This window comes from Eulemur rufifrons, chromosome 7 (assembly GCF_041146395.1).
Source record: "Eulemur rufifrons isolate Redbay chromosome 7, OSU_ERuf_1, whole genome shotgun sequence".
Lineage (NCBI taxonomy): Eukaryota > Metazoa > Chordata > Mammalia > Primates > Lemuridae > Eulemur > Eulemur rufifrons.
This window is the reverse complement of record NC_090989.1, coordinates 285,484,458-285,506,336: the sequence shown is the minus strand read 5'-3', so window position 1 is coordinate 285,506,336 and position 21,879 is coordinate 285,484,458. Positions and strand designations below refer to the sequence as shown.

General features: G+C 67.5%; 1 protein-coding gene across 8 annotated transcripts in view; it reads left to right on the top strand.

Moving 5' to 3' along the window:
- The window catches only part of KCNT1 (potassium sodium-activated channel subfamily T member 1), a 64,088-nt gene extending 42,517 nt beyond the window's left edge, over positions 1–21,571 (top strand). For 3 of the 8 annotated variants that reach the window (XM_069477113.1, XM_069477114.1, XM_069477108.1), the window contains 20 exons: positions 77–213; positions 1,626–1,689; positions 1,853–1,961; positions 4,422–4,530; positions 4,826–4,975; positions 5,369–5,601; positions 6,326–6,560; positions 8,266–8,371; positions 8,515–8,687; positions 9,046–9,117; positions 9,328–9,462; positions 9,550–9,661; positions 13,491–13,592; positions 13,943–14,026; positions 14,103–14,231; positions 14,490–14,510; positions 15,277–15,610; positions 16,911–16,973; positions 20,048–20,132; positions 20,293–21,570. In XM_069477113.1, the coding sequence (XP_069333214.1) occupies positions 77–213; positions 1,626–1,689; positions 1,853–1,961; positions 4,422–4,530; positions 4,826–4,975; positions 5,369–5,601; positions 6,326–6,560; positions 8,266–8,371; positions 8,515–8,687; positions 9,046–9,117; positions 9,328–9,462; positions 9,550–9,661; positions 13,491–13,592; positions 13,943–14,026; positions 14,103–14,231; positions 14,490–14,510; positions 15,277–15,610; positions 16,911–16,973; positions 20,048–20,132; positions 20,293–20,413 (2,574 nt within the window). In that variant the 3' untranslated portion in view covers positions 20,414–21,570. Of the gene's footprint in view, positions 1–76; positions 214–1,625; positions 1,690–1,852; positions 1,962–4,421; positions 4,531–4,825; positions 4,976–5,368; positions 5,602–6,325; positions 6,561–8,265; positions 8,372–8,514; positions 8,688–9,045; positions 9,118–9,327; positions 9,463–9,549; positions 9,662–13,490; positions 13,593–13,942; positions 14,027–14,102; positions 14,232–14,489; positions 14,511–15,276; positions 15,611–16,910; positions 16,974–20,047; positions 20,133–20,292 lie in introns of all 8 variants that reach the window. The other 5 variants (XM_069477107.1, XM_069477112.1, XM_069477106.1 and 2 more) reach the window with 5 other exon arrangements.
- The last annotated feature ends 308 nt before the right edge of the window (positions 21,572–21,879 follow it).

Below are 21,879 nucleotides of genomic sequence, written 5' to 3'. Positions count from 1 at the left end.
GGCGTGAGGACGCTGGCGAGCAGGCGGGCTGGGCGGGCGGAGCTCGCGCGGCGTCTGACCGCAGCCCGGCCGGCAGGACTACTACGTGGTCATCCTGTGCCCCACCGAGATGGACATCCAGGTGCGCAGAGTCCTGCAGATCCCGCTGTGGTCCCAGCGCGTCATCTACCTCCAGGGCTCTGCGCTCAAGGACCAGGACCTCATGCGAGCCAAGTGAGCTCTGTGGCAGGGCTGGGCCCCTTCCTGGGACAGGTGTCACCAAGGGGCTGGGGGAGGGGCCGGCCCTCCCAGCGAGCTGCTCCAGGCAGTGGTCCCAAGGGGCATGGCCTGAGGTTCTTGGCCAGGTGTGAGTAGGGCCAGCAGGGGTGGACGGTCCCGGGGGTCTCGTGGTCCCAGCTCAGGGCCCAGGTGAGCAGGACCTTGCATAGCTGCCCACTGGGACTGGCCTGGGCCAGCCCCCCCAGCTGAGCCTCTGCCTCCCTTCTGCTGGGCAAGGGTCGGCCTTTGGGAACCCCCTTCCCCCGCTCCAAGTCTGGGGGACCCTGTGTTGGTTCCAGGGAGGCTCACAATAGACTAGGGGTGGAGTCGCTTGCTATGAGTCAAGGTGGGGGGAGCGGGGGCTGAGCGTGGAGCATCCTTTTAAAGACAAGTTGACAGAGTGATTTCAGGTCACAAGAGTGCATTGTCACATGGAACTTTCCAGAATGTGTTGGAACATGTTCTAGGACACTCCCCGGGAGCCCCTCCTGCCACATTTTCATTCCAGGAGCCTTAACGTGTCCTTTGTGGCACAGAGTGGGCTGTGTGGGCCGAGGAAGGCAGGAGGCCCAGCACCAGGGTCCCCTGACGCCCCTTCCTGAGTCCGGGCTGGGCCCTGGAGGCCCGTGGTTATGGGCACAGCCAGTTCTGGGGTCCTGTCCGTGGTGTCCAGCTCCAGGCTGGTGGGGTGGGGCGAGGAGGTGCCTGGCCGGGCGGGGTCGGGCCCGGGGCGGTGGGTGCAGGGCCTGGGGCCGTGTGGAGTGGGCGGTGGTGCTGGTGATGGGGGGTCACTGTCCTGGGCAGGGGGGGCAGCTTCTTGGATGGGCTCTCAGCAGCTGGAGTCCTGGCGGGAGGGCAGATGGAAGGGGTCACTCCGGTTCCCTGGCTGGGGAGGGAACAGGGTCTCACCCCCAAGAACCTGCCTCCCTCCTGTGCCCAGCCCAGCCCCAGCTAATGGGGGCACCCAGGATGGGTCCCCAGAAGCTGCCGATGCCCAGGCCTGGTCAGCTGCCCCGGTGCCCAGGTCGTTGGCACACAATGAGGAGGGGTCTCGACAGGCCCACCCCTTGCAGCTCTGGCACCTGTCTCAGAGCCGCCACACGGCCTCCTGACGCCTTCCTCTCTGGCCACCCAGGGACAGGCTGGGGCCGGGCAGGGGTCTGTGAGGGGGAGGCGCAGTGGGTCCCGGTTACTGCTGTGGTCTGGAAAAGCTGGGGACAGCCAGTGTCTGCAGGACCCAACTGCCCCACGGGGTCTAGCTGCCTGTGCCAAGGGGGACACGCCTGGACTGTGTGTCCGGTTGAGCGTCCGAGCTCACACCCTTCTGAGGGTCCCGCGAGCCAGCGCTCAGCCCTGGTGGTCTGCAGGATGGACAACGGGGAGGCCTGCTTCATCCTCAGCAGCCGGAACGAGGTGGACCGCACGGCGGCGGTGAGTGGCACAGGCCCTGCCCAGCCCCCGCTGCTGCAGCCACCCCCACCCGGCAGGGAGGGCCCCGAGGGCAGAGACCCCCAGCTTGCTGCTGCCGCCCCCCTATCACCTGCCGGCAGGGGCAGAGACGGCCACGCTGACCACTCCCTGCCCTGCCCACCAGGACCACCAGACCATCCTGCGGGCCTGGGCCGTGAAGGACTTTGCCCCCAACTGCCCCCTCTACGTCCAGATCCTCAAGCCCGAGAACAAGTTTCACGTCAAGTTTGCAGGTACGTTTGGGGCAGGAGGCACGTGTGCACACGGGTGAGCGTGCAGTGTGCGGGTGAGCGTGCAGTGTGCGGGTGAGCGTGCAGTGTGTGTGAGCGTGCAGTGTGCGGGTGAGTGTGCGGGTGAGCGTGCAGTGTGCGGGTGAGCGTGCAGTGTGCGGGTGAGCGTGCAGGTGAGGGTGCCGTGTGTGGGTGAGCGTGCAGTGTGCGGGTGAGCATGCAGTGTGCGTGTAGTGTGCGGGTGAGCGTGCAGTGTGTGGGTGAGCGTGCGGGTGAGCGTGCAGTGTGTGGGTGAGCGTGCAGTGTGCGGGTGAGCGTGCGGGTGAGCGTGCGGGTGAGCGTGCAGTGTGCGGGTGAGCGTGCGGGTGAGCGTGCGGGTGAGCGTGCAGTGTGCGGGTGAGCGTGCAGTGTGCGGGTGAGCGTGCGGGTGAGCGTGCAGTGTGCGGGTGAGCGTGCATGCGGGTGAGCGTGCAGTGTGCGGGTGAGCGTGCAGTGTGCGGGTGAGCGTGCGGGTGAGCGTGCAGTGTGCGGGTGAGCGTGCGGGTGAGCGTGCAGTGTGCGGGTGAGCGTGCGGGTGAGCGTGCAGTGTGCGGGTGAGCGTGCAGTGTGCGGGTGAGCGTGCATGCGGGTGAGCGTGCAGTGTGCGGGTGAGCGTGCAGTGTGCGGGTGAGCGTGCAGTGTGCGGGTGAGCGTGCAGTGTGCGGGTGAGCGTGCATGCGGGTGAGCGTGCAGTGTGCGGGTGAGCGTGCGGGTGAGCGTGCAGTGTGCGGGTGAGCGTGCGGGTGAGCGTGCAGTGTGCGGGTGAGCGTGCAGTGTGCGGGTGAGCGTGCATGTGGGTGAGCGTGCAGTGTGCGGGTGAGCGTGCAGTGTGCGGGTGAGCGTGCATGCGGGTGAGCGTGCAGTGTGTGGGTGAGCGTGCATGCGGGTGAGCGTGCATGCGGGTGAGCGTGCAGTGTGCAGGTGAGCGTGCATGCGGGTGAGCGTGCAGTGTGCGGGTGAGCGTGCAGTGTGCGGGTGAGCGTGCATGCGGGTGAGCGTGCGGGTGAGCGTGCAGTGTGCGGGTGAGCGTGCAGTGTGCGGGTGAGCGTGCATGCGGGTGAGCGTGCAGTGTGTGGGTGAGCGTGCAGTGTGTGGGTGAGCGTGCAGTGTGCGGGTGAGCGTGCATGCGGGTGAGCGTGCAGTGTGCGGGTGAGCGTGCATGCGGGTGAGCGTGCGGGTGAGCGTGCAGTGTGCGGGTGAGCGTGCGGGTGAGCGTGCAGTGTGCGGGTGAGCGTGCGGGTGAGCGTGCAGTGTGCGGGTGAGTGTGCGGGTGAGCGTGCAGTGTGCGGGTGAGCGTGCGGGTGAGCGTGCAGTGTGCGGGTGAGCGTGCATGCGGGTGAGCGTGCAGTGTGCGGGTGAGTGTGCGGGTGAGCGTGCATGCGGGTGAGCGTGCAGTGTGCGGGTGAGCGTGCGGGTGAGCGTGCAGTGTGCGGGTGAGCGTGCATGCGGGTGAGCGTGCAGTGTGCGGGTGAGCGTGCATGCGGGTGAGCGTGCAGTGTGCGGGTGAGCGTGCGGGTGAGCGTGCAGTGTGCGGGTGAGCGTGCATGCGGGTGAGCGTGCAGTGTGCGGGTGAGCGTGCGGGTGAGCGTGCAGTGTGCGGGTGAGCGTGCATGCGGGTGAGCGTGCAGTGTGCGGGTGAGCGTGCGGGTGAGCGTGCAGTGTGCGGGTGAGCGTGCATGCGGGTGAGCGTGCAGTGTGCGGGTGAGCGTGCATGCGGGTGAGCGTGCAGTGTGCGGGTGAGCGTGCAGTGTGCGGGTGAGCGTGCGGGTGAGCGTGCAGTGTGCGGGTGAGCGTGCAGTGTGCGGGTGAGCGTGTGGGTGAGCGTGCAGTGTGCGGGTGAGCGTGCGGGTGAGCGTGCAGTGTGCGGGTGAGCGTGCAGTGTGCGGGTGAGCGTGCGGGTGAGCGTGCAGTGTGCGGGTGAGCGTGCAGTGTGCGGGTGAGCGTGCATGCGGGTGAGTGTGCAGTGTGCGGGTGAGCGTGCAGTGTGCGGGTGAGCGTGCGGGTGAGCGTGCAGGGTGCAGGCCGGGGAGGGCGGGGCTGGAGCTCTGTCCACGCATGAGCACCGGGAGGCGCCAGAGGGGCCAGCAGACCCTCCGTCCTCACCGCATCAGGAGAAGGGCCTGGGGGTCGGTGAGGGCAGGAGCACTGTCGGATGAGCACCCCCATGGGCAGGGCCCAGGCCAGGCACCTGAGGGAAGGCAAGCAGCCCCCACGGCGGGCACCTGGGGGAAGGTGAGCAGGGTCCGCCAGGCCCTGGGCTCTCCCTTGGGCTCGAGACAAGCGCAGAAGCCCCGTAAGGTTCAAAGTGCCCCGAGAGCCCAGAGGCTTCTGGGGGAGATGCTGGAACTGGGGCTGAGCAGGAGTTTGCCCAGCAGGTGGGCGGGGCTCTAGGGAGGGTGTGGACCCGACCTCTTGACCCCACAGACCACGTGGTGTGCGAGGAGGAGTGCAAGTACGCCCTGCTGGCGCTGAACTGCATCTGCCCCGCCACGTCCACGCTCATCACGCTGCTGGTGCACACGTCCCGCGGCCAGTGAGTGCCCGGACGCCCGCCGGCATCGCGGGGACAAGGCAGGCCTGCGCGGGGGACCACCCAGGCCGCGGGCGGGCTCCCGGAGGGGGGCGCAGGGCGGGCGGAAGGCACAGGACAGCGGGCGTTAGGGTTATACGGTGGGGGGACAGCGGGGGTTAGGGTTATACGGTGGGGGGACAGCGGGGGTTAGGGTTAGAGGGCAGGACAGCGGGTGTTAGGGTCAAATGGGGCGGGACAGCGCAGGGCGTTAGGATCGGATGGTCAGGCGGGGCGGCCGAGCGTGGCGGTCCCGCAGGGAAGGCCAGGAGTCGCCGGAGCAGTGGCAGCGCATGTACGGGCGTTGCTCGGGCAACGAGGTCTACCACATCCGCATGGGCGACAGCAAGTTCTTCCGCGAGTACCAGGGCAAGAGCTTCACCTACGCCGCCTTCCACGCGCACAAGAAGTGAGGCTGGGGCCTGGGGGCTTGCATGGGGCGGAGCCTCATGTGGGCGGGACTTGCATGGGGCGGGGCCTCCTGTGGGGCGGGACTTGCATGGGGCGGGGCCTCCCATGAGGCGGGACTCACATGGGGCGGAGCTTCCCACAGGGCAGGGCTTATAATGGGGCGGGGCCTCTTGTGGGCGGAGCTGTTTGGGGCGGGGCCTCACATGGGTGGGGCTGGCAGGGGGGCTTGTCCTCCTGGGGTCTGGGCGGCAGGGACCTAGTGGGGCTCAGAGCTGGCGGCTTCTGGGGACGGAAGGGTTGACGTGGGCGCCTGTGTGTGGCCCCTGCCCTTGGAGCCGTGGGGAGGCCTGCTGGGGGGGGGGGGCCCGGCCGACCGAGCTGCCGCCCCCAGGTACGGCGTGTGCCTCATCGGGCTGAAGCGCGAGGAGCACAGGAGCATCCTGCTGAACCCCGGGCCGCGCCACATCCTGGCGGCCTCGGACACCTGCTTCTACATCAACATCACCAAGGAGGAGAACTCGGCCTTCATCTTCAAGCAGGAGGAGAAGCAGCAGAAGAGGGCGGGCCCGGGGCTGTGCGAGGGGCCGGCGGGCCTGCCGGTGCACAGCATCATCGCCTCCGTGGGTGAGCCCACCGGCCCTTGGCCTGTGCCCCACCGCGGGCAAGTCCAGTCTCTCAGAGCCTCAGTTTTTGAATCTGTCAAATGCGGGTGTCCCACCTGTGTCTGCACCTGTCAGTGTGTCCCAGTGCCTGCCCGAGTGGGCCGAGCTGGGTCAGGGCTCACTGGGAGCCTCTGACCTTGGGGTGCACAGGCCAGGCAGCCGCCCTGCTGGGCAAACTGTCCCCAGGTGGCTTCCAGGAAACCACGGTGAGTCAGGCAGTCCATGATTCCACACCCCTGGGGTTCCCCAGCCCCTGCAGGGTGGCCCCGCACTGCACAGGAGGGGCAGAGGCTGCGCCAGCAGGTGCTAGAGGCCCGGCTGCCTCGGTGTCGTCTTGGCCATGGCCCCTCCCACCTGGCCCTGTCCTCAAGGCAGACTGACCCGCCGCCCAGTCCCTGAGCCTGAGAGCTGCCAATACCTCCCCCACCCTCGGGTGGTTGGCATGTCCGTCACAGCAGCTGACTTAGGTGGGGGCCCTGGGGTCTTTGTTTAACATCCCCACCACCTTAGCAGGCCACCGTCCACATCACGGCTAGGAGAAACTGAGGCTCAGAAAGGTGCCGAAACTCCGAGGGGCCACGTAGCTGGAGGCCAGGGAGCTGTGCTCTTGCCTGCTCTGGGCACCCCCTGCCCCAGAAGAGCCAGGAGCAGGCCGGGCTGTGGCGAGCTGTGTGGCTGTCTTCCAGGCACCGTGGCCATGGACCTGCGGCAGGCCGAGTGCCGGCCCTTGCAGAGCAGCGGGGGCGGCGGGGGCAGCAAGTTGGCGCTGCCCACAGAGAACGGCTCGGGCAGCCGGCGACCCAGCATCGCGCCGGTCCTGGAGCTGGCGGACAGCTCAGCCCTGCTGCCCTGCGACCTGCTGAGTGACCAGTCAGAGGATGAAGTGACACCGTCAGAGGACGAGGGACTCTCCGCGGTGGAGTGAGTGCGGGGCTGGGGGGGATCTGGGGTGGGAAACGGCCCAGCCGGGGAGGGCCTGGGTGTGCCCGTGCTCTGAGTCGCAGAAGTCCTTGTTTGGCAGATGGGCTCTTCAAGGGACCCGGACGTGCAGACAGAGCCGCAGGGCAGTGGCCCTGGGAGCTGGGGCTCCGCCGGGCTGCGCCGCTTCCCTGTCTGGGCTGGTGCAGCGCTGACCCCGAGAGCTGCCCCCTTGGGGCTTACAGACCCCACATGGTGACGTGCCGGGGTGGGCCACCCTCTGAGAGGGGCCCTTCTTGCCCATCTTAGCAGCCGCACAGTGGCTTGGCCACTGTTGGGGACGGAGGGGTGGCCTGCTGGGCAGCGAGTGAAGTGCCCACCGCCAGGTGCCCGCCCTTGGCCTGGATGCTGGGGGCATCGGGGAGGGTGGCCGGCGGCCGGAGCCCTGTGGGTTCTGCCTGTGGCTTCAGGGTCGGGACTGAGTCCATGTGTGTGGTGTGTGTCGGGTGTGCACGTGTGTCCCGTGTGTGTTTGTGTGTACCCGGGTCAGTGCCTGTTGTGAGTGTATGTTGCATGTGTGTCGTGTATGTGTTGCTTGTGTGTGCACGTGTGTCCCGTGTGTGTTTGTGTGTACCCGGGTCAGTGTCTGTTGTGAGTGTATGTTGCATGTGTGTCGTGTGCATGTGTTGCTTGTGTGTGCACGTGTGTCCCGTGTGTGTTTGTGTGTACCCGGGTCAGTGCCTGTTGTGAGTGTATGTTGCATGTGTGTCGTGTATGTGTTGCTTGTGTGTGCACGTGTGTCCCGTGTGTGTTTGTGTGTACCCGGGTCAGTGTCTGTTGTGAGTGTATGTTGCATGTGTGTCGTGTATGTGTTGCTTGTGTGTGCACGTGTGTCCCGTGTGTGTTTGTGTGTACCCGGGTCAGTGCCTGTTGTGAGTGTATGTTGCATGTGTGTCGTGTATGTGTTGCTTGTGTGTGCACGTGTGTCCCGTGTGCGTTTGTGTGTACCCGGGTCAGTGCCTGTTGTGAGTGTATGTTGCATGTGTGTCGTGTGTATGTGTTGCTTGTGTGTGCACGTGTGTCCCGTGTGTGTTTGTGTGTACCCGGGTCAGTGCCTGTTGTGAGTGTATGTTGCATGTGTGTCGTGTATGTGTTGCTTGTGTGTGCACGTGTGTCCCGTGTGCGTTTGTGTGTACCCGGGTCAGTGTCTGTTGTGAGTGTGTGTTGCATGTGTGTCGTGTGCATGTGTTGCTTGTGTGTGCACGTGTGTCCCGTGTGCGTTTGTGTGTACCCGGGTCAGTGCCTGTTGTGAGTGCGTGTTGGGTGTCACGGACTGCGGCAGGCCCGGAGCGCCGCCCCCCCCGCCCTGGAACAGCTGCCTGGGAGGAGGGAGCAGCTTGAGGCCCCTCCACACCCACCTTCACCTTGAGCCCCCCCAAAGACCTGGCAGGGGCCAAGCCCAGCTTCCCAGCCCTGGCCTAGTGGTGACCAGGGCCCCGTTGTTGGGCAGGCCCTGGTCGCCGCAGGCTGTGTCTGTCCTGGGCACCACCTGTAGCACTCTTGGTCCTGGGCGCCAGGGCTGGCAGCCCCTTGGTGTCGTCCTGTGTGGCCACAGGCTTGGCTCGAGGACTGTTTCCTAGGCAGGTGGTCCAGGGCAGAGCAGCCCCCTGCGGACAGCCTGGGTGACACTGAGCCTGTGTCCTGCCAGGTACGTGAGGGGCTACCCGCCCAACTCGCCCTATATCGGCAGCTCCCCCACCCTGTGCCACCTGCTGCCCGTGAAGGCCCCGTTCTGCTGCCTGCGGCTGGACAAGGTAAGGCTGGGCCGTCCCCACCCCACCAGCGCCGGGGCCCGTTTTCCCACTGCCAGACGCTTCTCCTGTTGTGGCGAACGGGTCGTCTGGGGGGACAGGCTGTAGGTGGACAACCCAGGCCAGCGCTGCCTCCTCCTCCCCAGGGCTGCAAGCACAACAGCTACGAGGACGCCAAGGCCTACGGCTTCAAGAACAAGCTGATCATCGTCTCGGCCGAGACGGCCGGCAACGGGCTGTACAACTTCATCGTGCCGCTGCGGGCGTACTACCGATCCCGCAGGGAGCTCAACCCCATCGTGCTCCTGCTGGACAACAAGTGAGGCCCCCAGACCCCCGCCCCGCGCCAGCCCGCGCTGCCCTCCTCCCTCCTCTTCCTCCCGTGGCTTCTCCCTCCCCCGCTGTGGGTCCCCAGGGTGGGGGCCACATAGCTCTTCCCCCAGGGCCTGGTGGCCGCAGGGCAGGGTCCCGTCTGGGCCATCTGGCCGTGGTGAGTCCCACCCCCGGGTCTCCATTCCCCTTGGGTGGAATAGGGATCGGCCCCGCTGGCCCTAAAGGCCCACGTGCTGTGGTCCTGGGGCCCGCTCAGCCCAGCTCCGCCATCAGAGCAGGGCTCCGCGGGGGCTGGGGGAGGGCGGGGAGCAGCGCCAGCCCCTCCAGGACACCCTGTCCCCCAGGCCCGACCACCACTTCCTGGAAGCCATCTGCTGCTTCCCCATGGTCTACTACATGGAGGGCTCCGTGGACAAGTGAGTTTGGTGCTGGGCTGGCCAGGCTGTGGGGAGGGCCCACTCCTCCTCCGCCACCGCCACCACCACCGCCACCACCGCAGGCCCCCGGGTGGCCCAGGACCCAGGGCTGGGGGAGGGGAGGGGCGGGGCCCTCGGAGGGAGGGAACCCTTGGCGGGCGGCTGGGGCGTGTGCTGCCCCGGCCACGTGGCTCCGGCCCCTGCCGCCAGCCTGGACAGCCTGCTGCAGTGCGGGGTCATCTACGCCGACAACCTGGTGGTGGTGGACAAGGAGAGCACCATGAGCGCCGAGGAGGACTACATGGCCGACGCCAAGACCATCGTCAACGTGCAGACCATGTTCCGGTGCGCCAGCCCCACCGTCCCCACACACCCCGGCATGACGTGGGCCCCGCCCGGAGACCCCTGGCGTGACGCGGGTGCCTCCCCCAGCCTCTTCCCCAGCCTGAGCATCACCACGGAGCTCACCCACCCCTCCAACATGCGCTTCATGCAGTTCCGCGCCAAGGACAGCTACTCTCTGGCTCTTTCCAAGCTGGAGAAGGTGAGTGGCCCGGGCCCTGTCAGCCCCTCCCGGGAGCCCTGAGGGAGCAGGAGAAGGGGGCTGAGGGGGCTGAGGGGGCAGGGAGCCAGGGCTCAGCACATCTCAGGGCGCAGAGCTCGGAGCCCGTGTGACCTGCATTTCTCTGGGGACGCCGGCCAGCAGCAGCCACCGTCTCCCTGAGCAGGGGCCAGGGTGTCTGTCCTGGGAGGTCAGTCAGTCGGGAGCCCTCGGGTCAGGCGGTTCTGGGGGCTGAGCCAGTCACCGTTAGCACCGGCGATACCCACAGGCCCTGACCGAGCGCCGCCTCTGTCCCGAATGTGGCGCCTGAACTTGCAACTCGTTTATTCCCACACCCGCCCGCCTGTGTAGATGGGGGGGGGGGGCTGAGATCAGAGAGGGCAGTGAACCTGCTTTGGGTCCCACAGCGGAGCAAGTGCTGAGCTGGAGTCAGCTTTCTCTCCTTTCTGCTCCTCGGGAGCCCCAGGAAGGGCGTTGGCCAGGGTTGGGTGTGAAACTCCAGGGCCTGGGACCCACTGGGGACCCAGCAGGTGTGTGGATGGCACGGCCACTGTCGGTGCCACCCGGGTGTGTGAGCGCCCCTGCTTAGACCAGCAGTGGCTCCACCTGGTCTCCGAGGGAGGGCCAGGCCAGGTGCCAGGGTGAGGGTGGCACTCGGGCTGCCCTGGGGAGACCAGGAGGCAGGTAAGGCAGCCACAGAGGGGGCTGCGGCCACCTCGGTTAGGGGTAGCTGACAAGATTCCCGCGAACCCTGAGTGTGCCAGCCTGGGCCCAAGTCCGCATCAGTGAGCTGCTAGTGGCCTGAGTGGCTGACCCGTGTGGCCGCAGGGAAGACCTAGGAGCTGTGGCCCCCAACCTGGGCCTGCCCTGGGCACTGGGCAGAAGGGGCAAGCGCCGAGGCCCCGGTTGCACGAGGACACAGCCTGGGCCCGATGGGCGGTGCAGTGAGTTCGCTCGGCCATGGACTGGGAGGGCCATGGGGCCGGCAGCGCTGCCTACGCCGGAGGGGAGACAGGAGTTGGCGACAACTGAGGCCCACGGGGAGGAGCCCCTGCCGGTCGGCATCCTGGAGGTGTAGGGGGTCGCCCAGGCAGCCCTGTCTGCCCCCAGGGAGGGCTTTGGTCTGCCCGGCTCCGACCCTGGGCCCTTCCTGGGGGCTGCCCTGCCCCAGCCTGCCAGGACTCTGTCTCCCGCTGCGTGGGCTGTTCCCTGGCCTGAGGCACGATCCCAGGATCCGGAAGGTGGGATGGTCCAGGCATGACAGGGATGCCGGCGTGGAGGCAGGTGGGGCCTGCCATCCTGGAAGCTGTCCGGGCTGGTCCTCGCTTGCTGCCTCCGCAGTGGGACAGGCTTGAAGCTGGGCAGGTCGGCAGGCTCGGGCCAGCGCACCCCCACCCCCCGCCCTGCAGCCTGGCCCCCGGCGGCCCCTCTGTGCTGCCAGGCCGGGTGGTGCCCACCCCCATGGCAGGGCAGTGAGACGTTCTGGGCCCCATGGTTCCGTGAGGACGAGCCTGACAAGGACCCCCTAGAGGACAGCAAAGCCCCTGGAAGCAGCCTCAGCTCCTCTGCGTTGGTGCCTTGCTGGGCCTGGGCCGGGCCGTGTGCAGGGACTGGGGCCAGGCCCCCCGAGGCTCCATCAGATCCGCCATCCCGGCCCCCTGACCCCCCGGCGAGTGCTGGGCCTGCAGCAGGCACCAGAGTCCTCGGGCAGCCTTGGCCTTGTCCCCGTGGTCTCTGCCACCCGGCACGCCAGCTCCCCGTCCCTCAGACAGGGCCACAGGCTGTGACCAGCTTCTACTGGCAACGCCTGGGGCTGCTTGAGACCCTTTTTTAAAAGAAATTGATGACGATTTATTTTTATAAAGCATACATGCATGTTGTATCTCGTGTTCCACTTCAGGGAATACTGAAAAGCACGCACAGGAAAGTAAAGACAGGGGCCCCAAGTCCCTGCAGGCAGCTCCCCGTCCCCCAGGCTCGGGGAAGGGGAAGGGCAGAACCCCCCGGAAGGAGCACGAGGGGGCGGGAGCCTGCTGCCCACGGGATCTCAAGGCGTCCCAGATTCGCCTTCGTTGAGTTCAGTGTACACAGTAGAAACTGAAGGCATTTCTGGCACGGAGATACACGTGCCTTGCCAAGACGCAGTGGTAAAAGAATGTACCTACTTACAAAGTTTATCCAGAACCTCAGCAGGGGCTCATGCGGCTTCTCCTCGAGGTGCCACTCTGGACGCCCCGGAATCCCGCAGGAGAGATGTGGCGCCCACCGGCCGCCCGCTGTCCCCGGCTCCGGCCCCCAGGGCTCCCGGCGTCTTTCCCGGGTTAACGTCTTCGATCCGTGTGGCCCTGTGTGTGGCCCGGGGTCCTCTCCCGGCCTGCTCCGGCCTGGTCCTGGCCCCGTCCGTGAGGGTCCCTGCTCGGCCATCCCGGGGAGGGGCTCAGGGCCCCTGCGTGCTCGCCGTCATGTGACCCGCAGGCCCGCTCGGCTCCCGTGAAGCCCACGTGCCCTTCAGAGCCTGGCTTTGCAGGTCCGTTGCTCGACAGGCAGGAAAAAAGCTCCATGAAAGGCCCTAAAATGTCAGGCCGGTCCTTCCTCATCCCTCAGCGGGCCTGGCGGGGTTCACATCTCCCAGTTGGTGTTATTCTGAGTAAAGGGAAATTAAAAATTTTAGTTATTCCAGGATTCATCTTCCCAGCGCGCAGCTCCGGTTCTAGTGTGAATGTGAGAGCATTTAGCTCTGCGCACTGTCACCACCCACTCGTCACTGTCTCCGGAGCGTGTCCCCCTGTGGCCCTCCCAGCACAGGGCGGGGGGGGGGGGGCAGGTGCACAGACCCATCCCCGTCCGAGGTTCCTGCCGGCACCCGCCGGGAGTGCTGCCGGCGCTTACCTGGAAGGTGGCAGGATGGGCTCCTTGGCCGCGTCTCCACTGCTTGTGTTTGTGTGAGGCGAGTTCTGGTTCCAGCGGGAAGCATGGCCTCAGGGGCTGCCAGCACCTGTGGTCACTCACCCTGGGGCTCGCTGACCTCCCGCATGGGCGCGGGCAGTGGAGCAGTGCCCGGAAGACATCCGCATCCTGGCCCTGCGCCGCAGCTGTGTGGCCCAGGTGGCCAGAGGGGCCCTGCCGGTGTGACGAGTGAAGGGCCAGGGGCTGCAGCGTGTCTTGGACTGTCTGGGGGGCGGCACGGTGTCACAGGGCCCCGCTACCAGGCAGGCAGGGGTCGGGCCCAGCGCGATGGGAAGGGGGGGGGGTCCAGGAGCCGAGGACGTGGTCAGCCCCGGAGACGGGAACAAGGCCCAGATGACGCCTGGGTACGGCCGCAAAGCTCCATTCAGACTCTGACTCCCAGGACCGGAGCCGTGACGCAGGTTGTCTTGGCCACTGTGGGGGGGTGGTTGCGTCGGCAGCCCTGGAGGCTCAAACGGTGGGTCCCTCGGCATCCAGGGCTCCCCTCTCCTCAGCCGTGCCTGCTCCAGAGTCCCCTCGAACATCGCCCGCAAATGCCCATGAAGGAATGATCCAGGTGTTAGGAATTTCAGGATGGCAAGAGCAGGGCTGGACATGCACAGCGCCCGGGGTGCTCCCTGGGTCCCCGTCTCACTGGAGCCCAAATCGTCGCTCCCAGGGCCCTGGGCCGTCTGGGGAGACGTGGCTGGGTGCTCAGGCCCGAGGGTCAGCGCCTGCTGGTGCCTGCACACGGGGCACACGCGGGCAGACTTGTGTGCACGTGTGAGTGTATCTATGCATGGCATGCGCACACCCCCGCCCCATGGCGGCCCCACGCCAGTCTGAGGCCCCCTCTCTCCTGCAGAGGGAGCGCGAGAACGGCTCCAACCTGGCCTTCATGTTCCGCCTGCCGTTCGCCGCCGGCCGCGTGTTCAGCATCAGCATGTTGGACACGCTGCTCTACCAGGTCAGCTGCCCGGGCGGGACCCCGTCCTTCACTCGCCCCCAGCAGGGCTGGTCCCGTCCTCAGTGCGGCCCTCCATGCGACCTCCCTGCAGCTGGGGAGTCCCGGGACAGAGGCCCCCGCCCGTCCCTCCCCAATGCCTGGGCTCCGCCTCCGCAGCCCCTGGGCCTCTGAGCCCTGGCACCTGGCAGTGCCCGGCCGGTGAATTCCCAAACCCAGAAGGGGCTCCCGGCTTCTGTCTGCTGGTCGCCTGTGCGTAGGGACCAGCAGGCAGGAGGCTCGTCCTGTGCACGGGGCTGGGGGGCACACGGCTGGGAGACGTGGCCCGCCAGCCTCACCGCGGCTCCCTGCAGTCCTTCGTGAAGGACTACATGATCAGCATCACCCGGCTGCTGCTGGGCCTCGACACCACCCCCGGCTCCGGCCACCTCTGTGCCGTAAGTGACGGGCTGCCCAGTGGGCTCCCACCCTGGGTGCCCCCGCCCAGCTCAGGGCCCCCACTTGCTTTTGCAGATGAAGATCACCGAGGAGGACCTGTGGATCCGCACCTACGGCCGCCTCTTCCAGAAGCTCTGCTCCTCCAGCGCCGAGATCCCCATCGGCATCTACCGGACCGAGTGCCACGTCTTCTCCTCCTCGGAGGTTCTCGCCACGCCCCCCGCTTCTCCCCAGCCCCTTTTCAGTTTCGGGGCCCCGGGCGTGACGGGGTTTGGCTCTCCCAGCGGCTCTTCCGGGTCAGGTCCCCGAGCGCTGTCTGTGACGCCTCCCGTGGGAGCCCGGGCGGGGCGGGGCGGGGTGCTGCCTGGGGGCCCCGGCGCTCTGTGCAGGCCACGGCAGGGCTGAGGCTGCGCTGGCGTCGGGGTGCTTCCAGGTCCCTGACGCTCCCGGTTTCCTCTGCAGACCCAAGACCTCAAAGTGCAGGTGAGCACCCCGCTTCTCAACACCAGAGCATCTCGGCCTCCTGTGGGAGGGAGCGGGTCTCGAGGATGTGTTGGCCACAGCGCAGCTCCGAGGGGCTCTTGGTGGTCACCCTTCATGTACAGGTGGGGAAACTGAGGCTGGGGGGAAGTCACATATGGGTTTGAACACCAGGTGCACCCCTCCCTGGCCCAGCTGCCCCTCTCTGGCTCCCCCGGCCGCACGTGCCGCCGCCCCCACCACGGTGAGCACCCCCAGCTGGCCTGGCCTGACCGTCCCGCCCCGGCCTCCCGGGCCTTTCTGAAGGTGCTGCCCAGGTGGGGACCCGCATCTCCCCCTACCCCTGCCACAGGCCTCGGCACTCACAGTCCAGCACTGCCCCCTGCTCTTGCCAGCACCCCAAGGATGTGTTCAAGAGAGGGACCACAGATGGGGAAACTGAGGCACAGAGAGGGGTGACCCTCCCAGGACAAAACCAGACTGTGCCAGGGTCCCGACAGGCCCCTAGCCAGACCCACAGAAACGAGGGCCCAGAGAGGTTGAGGAGCTGCCGTGGCCACCTGGTGACTTGGGGGCAGGGCTGGGACCCGTCCCTGGACACGTGGCCAGGCGGGGCTGGCGGTGGGGGCTCAGGAGGAGACCCGGCGCCCTCCCCAGAGGAGGGAGGCACAGGCGCCCGGGCCTGCGGCCAGTCCTCCTCTTCCCTGACCCCACAAGCGCTCCACGCCGCCCCCGCGCCCCCAGCCCACACCCTCCCTGCCCGGCCCAGTCCCAGATCTCAGTGAACGTGGAGGACTTCGAGGACACGCGGGACGTCAGGGGGCCCTGGGGCGCGCGGGCAGGCAGCGGCAGCGGCAGAGGCAGCACCCACGGCCGCCACTCGAGCAGCGACGACCCCGCGGAGCACCCGCTGCTGCGGCGCAAGAGCCTGCAGTGGGCCCGGAGGCTGAGCCGCAAAGGCCCCAAGCACGCAGGGAAGGCGGCGGCCGCGGAGTGGATCGGCCACCACCGGCTCAGCCTCTGCCGGCGCTCCGAGCGCCAGGAGCTCTCTGAGCTGGTCAAGAACCGCATGAAACACCTGGGGCTGCCCACCACCGGCTACGGTAAGGGCGCCAGCCGCGGGGCGGACGGCCATGTTGCGAGGGGGTCGGCCATGGCCTCCAGGGGCCCTGCCAGCCTCCTGGCCCCGCTCTGCCCCCCACCTCCAGGCAGCACCGTGGCCTGTCACAGCCCCTCTGACTGGAAGGTGGGGTGGCTGGACCCACCCTGGTGTGGGGAGGGTGCCGGACCCCCCAACACTGCCAGCCCTCAGGAAGGGCTCACTCTCACCATTCTAAGGCCTCGGTTTCCCCATCTGTAAATAAAAGACTGGGGACCAGAGGTGGCGGCTGAGGGTGGGGATGGCCTGGCTGGGCTCCCCGAAAGCCCAGGGCCTCCGTCTGTGACAGACCGGTGGCTCTGGCCGTGCTGCGTGGCAGGACACCCAGACCCTGCCCACAGCCACAGTGTGGGGCCTTCTCGGGGGCACAGCTGGGTGAACGGCCCATGCTTGGACACCCCGCCCACCCGTGGTGTGGCCACCCCATTTCTCTGCTCCAGAGTCACCCCAGGTTTCCATCTGCATCAGCAGATGGGGCTTCACGCAGTCCCTTCTCTCTACACCTTGCTTTGGGGTGACATGCTTGCGACTCCGACCACAGTGCCCTGGCCAGCACAGAGCGGGGAAGCTCCTCCCCTCCCTAACTCTGAGGACGCTGCCTCTGTTGATAAGGCCAGAGGGGGCCCAACACTGGGCTGTGCCGCTGCCAAGCCACGTCCAGGCCAGGCTGGGTCAGACTCAACCCCTGCTGGTTCTGCCTCAAGGACGTGGCCAGCACAGGCTGCCTCTGTCCCGCCGCTGTGCCTGCTCCCACCTGCTTCCTGCCGCCGAGCCCCTCCAAGTGGAGTCAGGAGCTCAGGCTCACCTGGGAGCTGCCTGGGGGCCACTGGGGGTGGGGGGGAACCGTCTGCTGGCCACACACACCTGAGCATGCCGGGCAGGCCAGAACTGGCAGCGACTTCATGAGGGGTGGCCCAGAAGCCTGTCCCAGCCCCGTGGACCTGTGGAAGGCACCCAGCATGCCTGTCTGTCTGTCCCAGCGTCCCTGCCGGGTAGGGGAGGAGACTGACTGCCGGGGCTCAGAGTACCCGACGCTCCCGGCACCTCGGCGAGTACTGAGCTGGCGCCTGCCCCGCACGCCCCTCGGCCTCTGAAACCCCTGCCCGCCCACCAGAGCTTGGCAAAGGAGGAGCCACTTCCTGTCACTGCCACGCGGTGTGGCTGCCCCACCCGCAGCCCCGCCAGCCTGCTGACCTGTCTCTCTCTCTGTCTTCTGTCTGTGCCTCTTCCTGTGTGTGCCGTAGAGGACGTAGCAAACTTAACAGCCAGTGATGTCATGAATCGGGTAAACCTGGGATATTTGCAAGGTAATTGTGCTCAGCAGACGCTGATTGCCGCACGAGGGGCGTGCCGACCCCTCGCCGCCGGGCAGCCTTGCGCCCGCCCCGTCCGGCCAGGCAGGTGGACAGCAGAGAAAGAGGGTCCGGGCTGAGCTCGCACGCCTGCCCCGCGGCGCGGTTTGTGCCGTGGACTGTGGCTGCCCAGCTCTGGGGCTCACGCCCACGTCCCTTTATGCCGCTTTGCTGGTGAAGAAGATAAGTCCTGCCGCCTCCATTGCCCCGCCCGGCCCTGTGGGGTGTCCGAGGACCCTGAGCCCACCCAGCTCTCGGGAAGCATCAGAAGCCAGTCCACAGGGCCCCAAAGGCCCCGCACCGTGGATGGCAGGCAGATGGCCGACGGCCACCCCAGGAGTGCAAGAGGGACAAGGCCGGCCAGGCCCGGCGTCTCGTCTGGGTCTCGGGTGCTGCCGCACCCCGTTCCCTCCGGGATGCCCCCGCGCCCCCCCACCCCGAGCCCCCATCAGTGCTCACGGCAGAGTCCGGGCAGGGGCTCCCCTTCCCTTCCTGGGGGCTTCCGGCAGCCTCGGGGAGCCCAGTGGGCTCTGCTTGCTGGGATGCGCGAGCCGTCCGGGCAGACCCAGGCTTGGGACGGCCATGGAGGCAAAGTGCTGGCACTTCCCGGGGTCTGCGCTTTCCCTTCCCTGCGTCCCACGATGGCACTCAGGGAAGATCCGCCCCCTGCCGGCGGCTTCCGTGAACTGGCGCCTGCGCTGCCTGCACCCCCCCACCGCCCTCCCCTGCTACCCGCGACTTCCCGGCAGGGTGGTCACCAGACGGACCTGGTGGGCATCTGCTGAGCACTGTGTGCCCGTCAGGGTGTGAGCGCAGGGGCTCGGGGGGCCCTGCTGCAGCACCCCCATATGCAAATGTTGGGCGGTGCCTGGGCCAAGGTGTGGAACCACAGGAGCTGGGGGAGGGTGACCGGCTCGTGGGGCTGGCAGGGCCGCCCCCGGGCATCACCAGGGCCCTGTGTGCAGACCAGGGGACGGCCCAGCCTCTCCTCGCAGAGCACAAACGCTTCACCCTCTTCACGGCCACCCTCGGAGGAAGGTGCTCAAGTTACCCCCAATTCAGAGTGGGAAGCTGAGGCTCCGGTAGGGGGATTTGGGCCGGAGTGAGTGTGGACACCAAGGGCTTGGCATCGGGGGTCCCAGGCTGTAGGGGGTGGGGTGGGGCGGAGCTATCACAGAGGCCTGGAGCACTGGGTGGAGGGTCTGGGCAGAGGGCGCTGGCCTTGACCCTCACGAGCAGAGCCGAGGCCAGTCCACACCCCAGCCCAGACCCTGGGCGCACCAGCCGCCCGCCCCCCGCCCCCCTGCCGCCCCCCGGCACTGTGTACATGCGACACCAGCCCTGGACAGCCCAGCCTTCTCTGCCCGCCCGGGGGCAGTCGGGGTCGGTGCCACGTGGCTGCCCACAACCTGGCCCCTGGCACTACAGCTGGGCATGGGGTCCCCCAAGAAGCACAAAGCCAGGCCTGGTTAGGCCCAGCCACGAGCTCTGCTAGTTACAGGGACGCCATGGCGGGTTCACCCCAGGGCAGCAGCGGGGCCCAGGCCTGGCGGGTCCACCCCACGCAGCAGCCTTCCCACCCAGACTCGCTGCTTGGTGCACAGCGGGGGCCGGTCCCTGCCTGCTGGGGCAAAACAAACTGGTGGCCCCCCGTTTTCAGTATTCTGCTGTGGTCTGGGGTGCAGGGTCCCCAAGAGCCTACGAGAGCCACCAGTATCACCCGTTGCTGCATGCTCCCTCCACCCACCTGCTGGGCTGCCCCTGGAGACACATGCCAGGCTCGTGGGCCGAGAGCCACCCCCCCCCGCACAGCCTCCAGCATGGGCGCCCAAAGGGCCTGGGGAAACAGACGCCCAGCTCAGCAGGCAGAGTAACTCTGCTCAGGCCGTGGGGGGCAGCAGTCAGGCCATCCCGGCCACCGACATGGACTCGGACGCTGGCACGGGGGACCCACCTGAGGCCCTGGGGCGTCTGAGGCAGAGCTGCCCAGGCTGCCATGGGGGCCCCGGGTCCAGCCTGTGCCCACCTCCCTGGCTGGCCGGCAGCCTCGCGGATGCCCTGCTCAGTGGCCGCGGCCGGGGCAGGGGCCACTCAGGTTCCAGCCCCTGGAACACAAGTCTAGGAGGGGCCTTCAGCTGTCATCAGAGGGGTAAACTGAGGCCATGAGCCCCTTGCTTCCCTGCCAGGGGCCAACTGTCTCATGTGTGGCCGGGCTGCCCTGCCAACTGAGCGGAGATGTCTGTGAAGTGACTGGGTGTTTCTCTGGAGCCGTTCTCACCCCGTGGGGCACACCCCATACCCACGCAGAGCAGACACTGAGCTGTCCCCGAGAGGGCTGGGGAGGGGCCCTGTCCTCAGCAGGATGGCTCGGTGGGTGCTCTGGGCTGATGGCCACTCGGGACGTGAGCCCAAAGCAAAGGGTTGAGCTCGGGGAGGGGGGTGGCCTGACCGGGCCCCCAGGGACCGCGGCACCTGCTGGGCACTGCTGAGGGACATGGTGAGCAGGCTGTGGAGGGCTGGGGTCAGGCGTGTGCGGGCGCGTTCCGTGTGCAGGTCTGTATGTAGTTGGGTGTACGAGTGTGCAGGTACGTGCGCGGGGGCATAGGTGTGAGTGGGTGTGAAGGTGTGTGGGTGTACACACAGGTGGGTGTGCGCGGTGGTGTGCAGGTGTACCCACGTACGTGCAGGTGTGTGTAGGTGCACGTGAAGGCACAGGTGTGGTGCGGCTGTGTCGGAGGTCATGTACTTGGCAGACGTGTGCAGGCGTGCCCAGGGCCTCTGCTGTGGGCCACCGCGTGGCTGAGGTGCCACCTGCGGCAGGCTGCCGGGGGTGGTCGGAGCCAGTGCCTGGCTGCCCTGTGCCCAGCGCAGGGAGGGTCCGGGGACAGGCCTCTGCCAGGGGGGACCGGCCCCGGCCGGGCTGGCCAGGGAGGGGCGCGAGCACAAGGCCTGAAAGCAGAAGACTCTGCTTGTCCCGAGCCCTCGGCTCCTCTGGCGCCAGCGCTGACGCGCCGCCCTGTCCTCCGCAGACGAGATGAGCGACCACCAGAACACCCTGTCCTACGTCCTCATCAACCCCCCGCCCGACACCAGGCTGGAGCCCAACGACATCGTGTGAGTAGGCACCTGCCCCTCCACCGTGTGTGGCCCCAACGGGCACCACGTGGGGAGACGGGGCATCGGGCCCTAAGAGCCACACAGTGGTGCCACTCAGAGGTCTGGGTGGGGGGCTGCCCCAGTCACGTCCACAGGGTCCCCCTCTGCCCGCCTGCAGCTATCTCATCCGCTCGGACCCCCTGGCCCACGTGATCAGCAGCCCCCAGAGCCAAAAGAGCAGCTGCAGCAACAAGCTGCTGTCCTGCAACCCCGAGACTCGCGACGAGACACAGCTCTGAGCCGGCCCGCAGAGCTCACGCTGCTGGGCGGGTAGACACATGCCCGGCCCCGGAGGCCACAGGATGCACGCAGGAGGAGCGTGCGCAGACATGGTCATGCTGGCTTGACCCGGGAAGCCAACCCCATTCCCTGAGGCTCCTGAGACTCGACCCCGGAAAGGAGACCCTTGCATGGGGCGAGGGGCGAGACCACGCCCGGGCACTGCTGGAAGCCGCCGAGAAGCATTTTTTAACCTGTTTTTACAAACCTGTGCAATCCACGCCTCTACACAAGACATACCGCAACTCGTGACAGGGCCCAGCCAAGGGTGGGGACGGCACGGAGACAGGACAGCCTGCACAGCTGGGCCCAGCTGTCCCGGGGTGTGGGGCAGGGCAGGGGCGGGGAGGAGCTCATACCTGGACGGGGGGAGCCCCCAGGGGGCCCCTCCAGACTGGAGCTGGCCTGTGCTTGTGCTCAGGGCGCGCGGGGCGGGGCTGCTGTCCTCGGCTCCGTGGGCGAGTGCGCCGGCGAGGGAGGGGCTGAGCGAGCCCTTCTGGAAGGAAGTTAGAAGCGATGGCGGCCTTGGAAGCTTGGCCAGGAGGCCCCTGCCGAGCCTGCGAGGGGCCCTGCAGCCGGTGACCCGGCAGAAAAGAGGTGTTTGCCCTGCTTTTACCTGGAGCTGCTCCAGCCGCGGCCTGTGGGGACATCGGGACAGACGATGGTGCGTTTCCACGGACCCCGCACACCCTTTTAGAGCAGAGGCTCCTTGCTGAACACCCCTCTGTGAAGCACAATTCAGCCTCGGGCAGCTGCCGCCGTCCCTAGAAGGCTCTTCCCAGCGAGGGACACTGGGCAGTGGCTGTTGCGGACGGCTGGGAGCTGCCGCCTCGACTCCTCTGCGCTGGCCTGTTCCTGGTCTGTACGGTCAGTGCTGGAACCTTCTAGTAAATGGATGCGTTCTGTAGGCACACGGGTCAGTCCTGCTTATGGCTTTAAGGGTCCGGGCCCTGAAGGAAGTCCAGGGGAGACCCAGGGCCCACCCGCCCCAGCGCCCAGTTCTAAGGGCCAGGAACACCTGCAGTGACCCCACCCTGACCTCACTGGCAAGCCCTGGTCCCGTTCTCTGGCTGGCACCCCCCTTCCAAAAAGCAGGAACCAAATCCTTTGTGCTGTTGGGTGACTGGGTCCTGGCACCGAGTGTGCCGGGGGGGCCCCGTGTCCAGGAGGGCTCCCCCCGCAGCCCAGGTGTGCCCGAGTGGCAGAGTCCCCGGGCTCTGCCCACGTGGAACATGCTTGTGCACACGCTTCATCTGAGGCCAACAGCTGCTGGGGACCCTACACTGGGGGCCGGGGCTGCCTGGGCGGGAGTGTGTGCACCTCACCGCGTTCCTTTCCGGGCACCCCAAGAAGCTGGGGTGATGGGGAAGGGCAGAGGGCCCAGGCGCAGCCCCTCCCCTGTCCAGGGAGCTACTCCAGGGGCTGG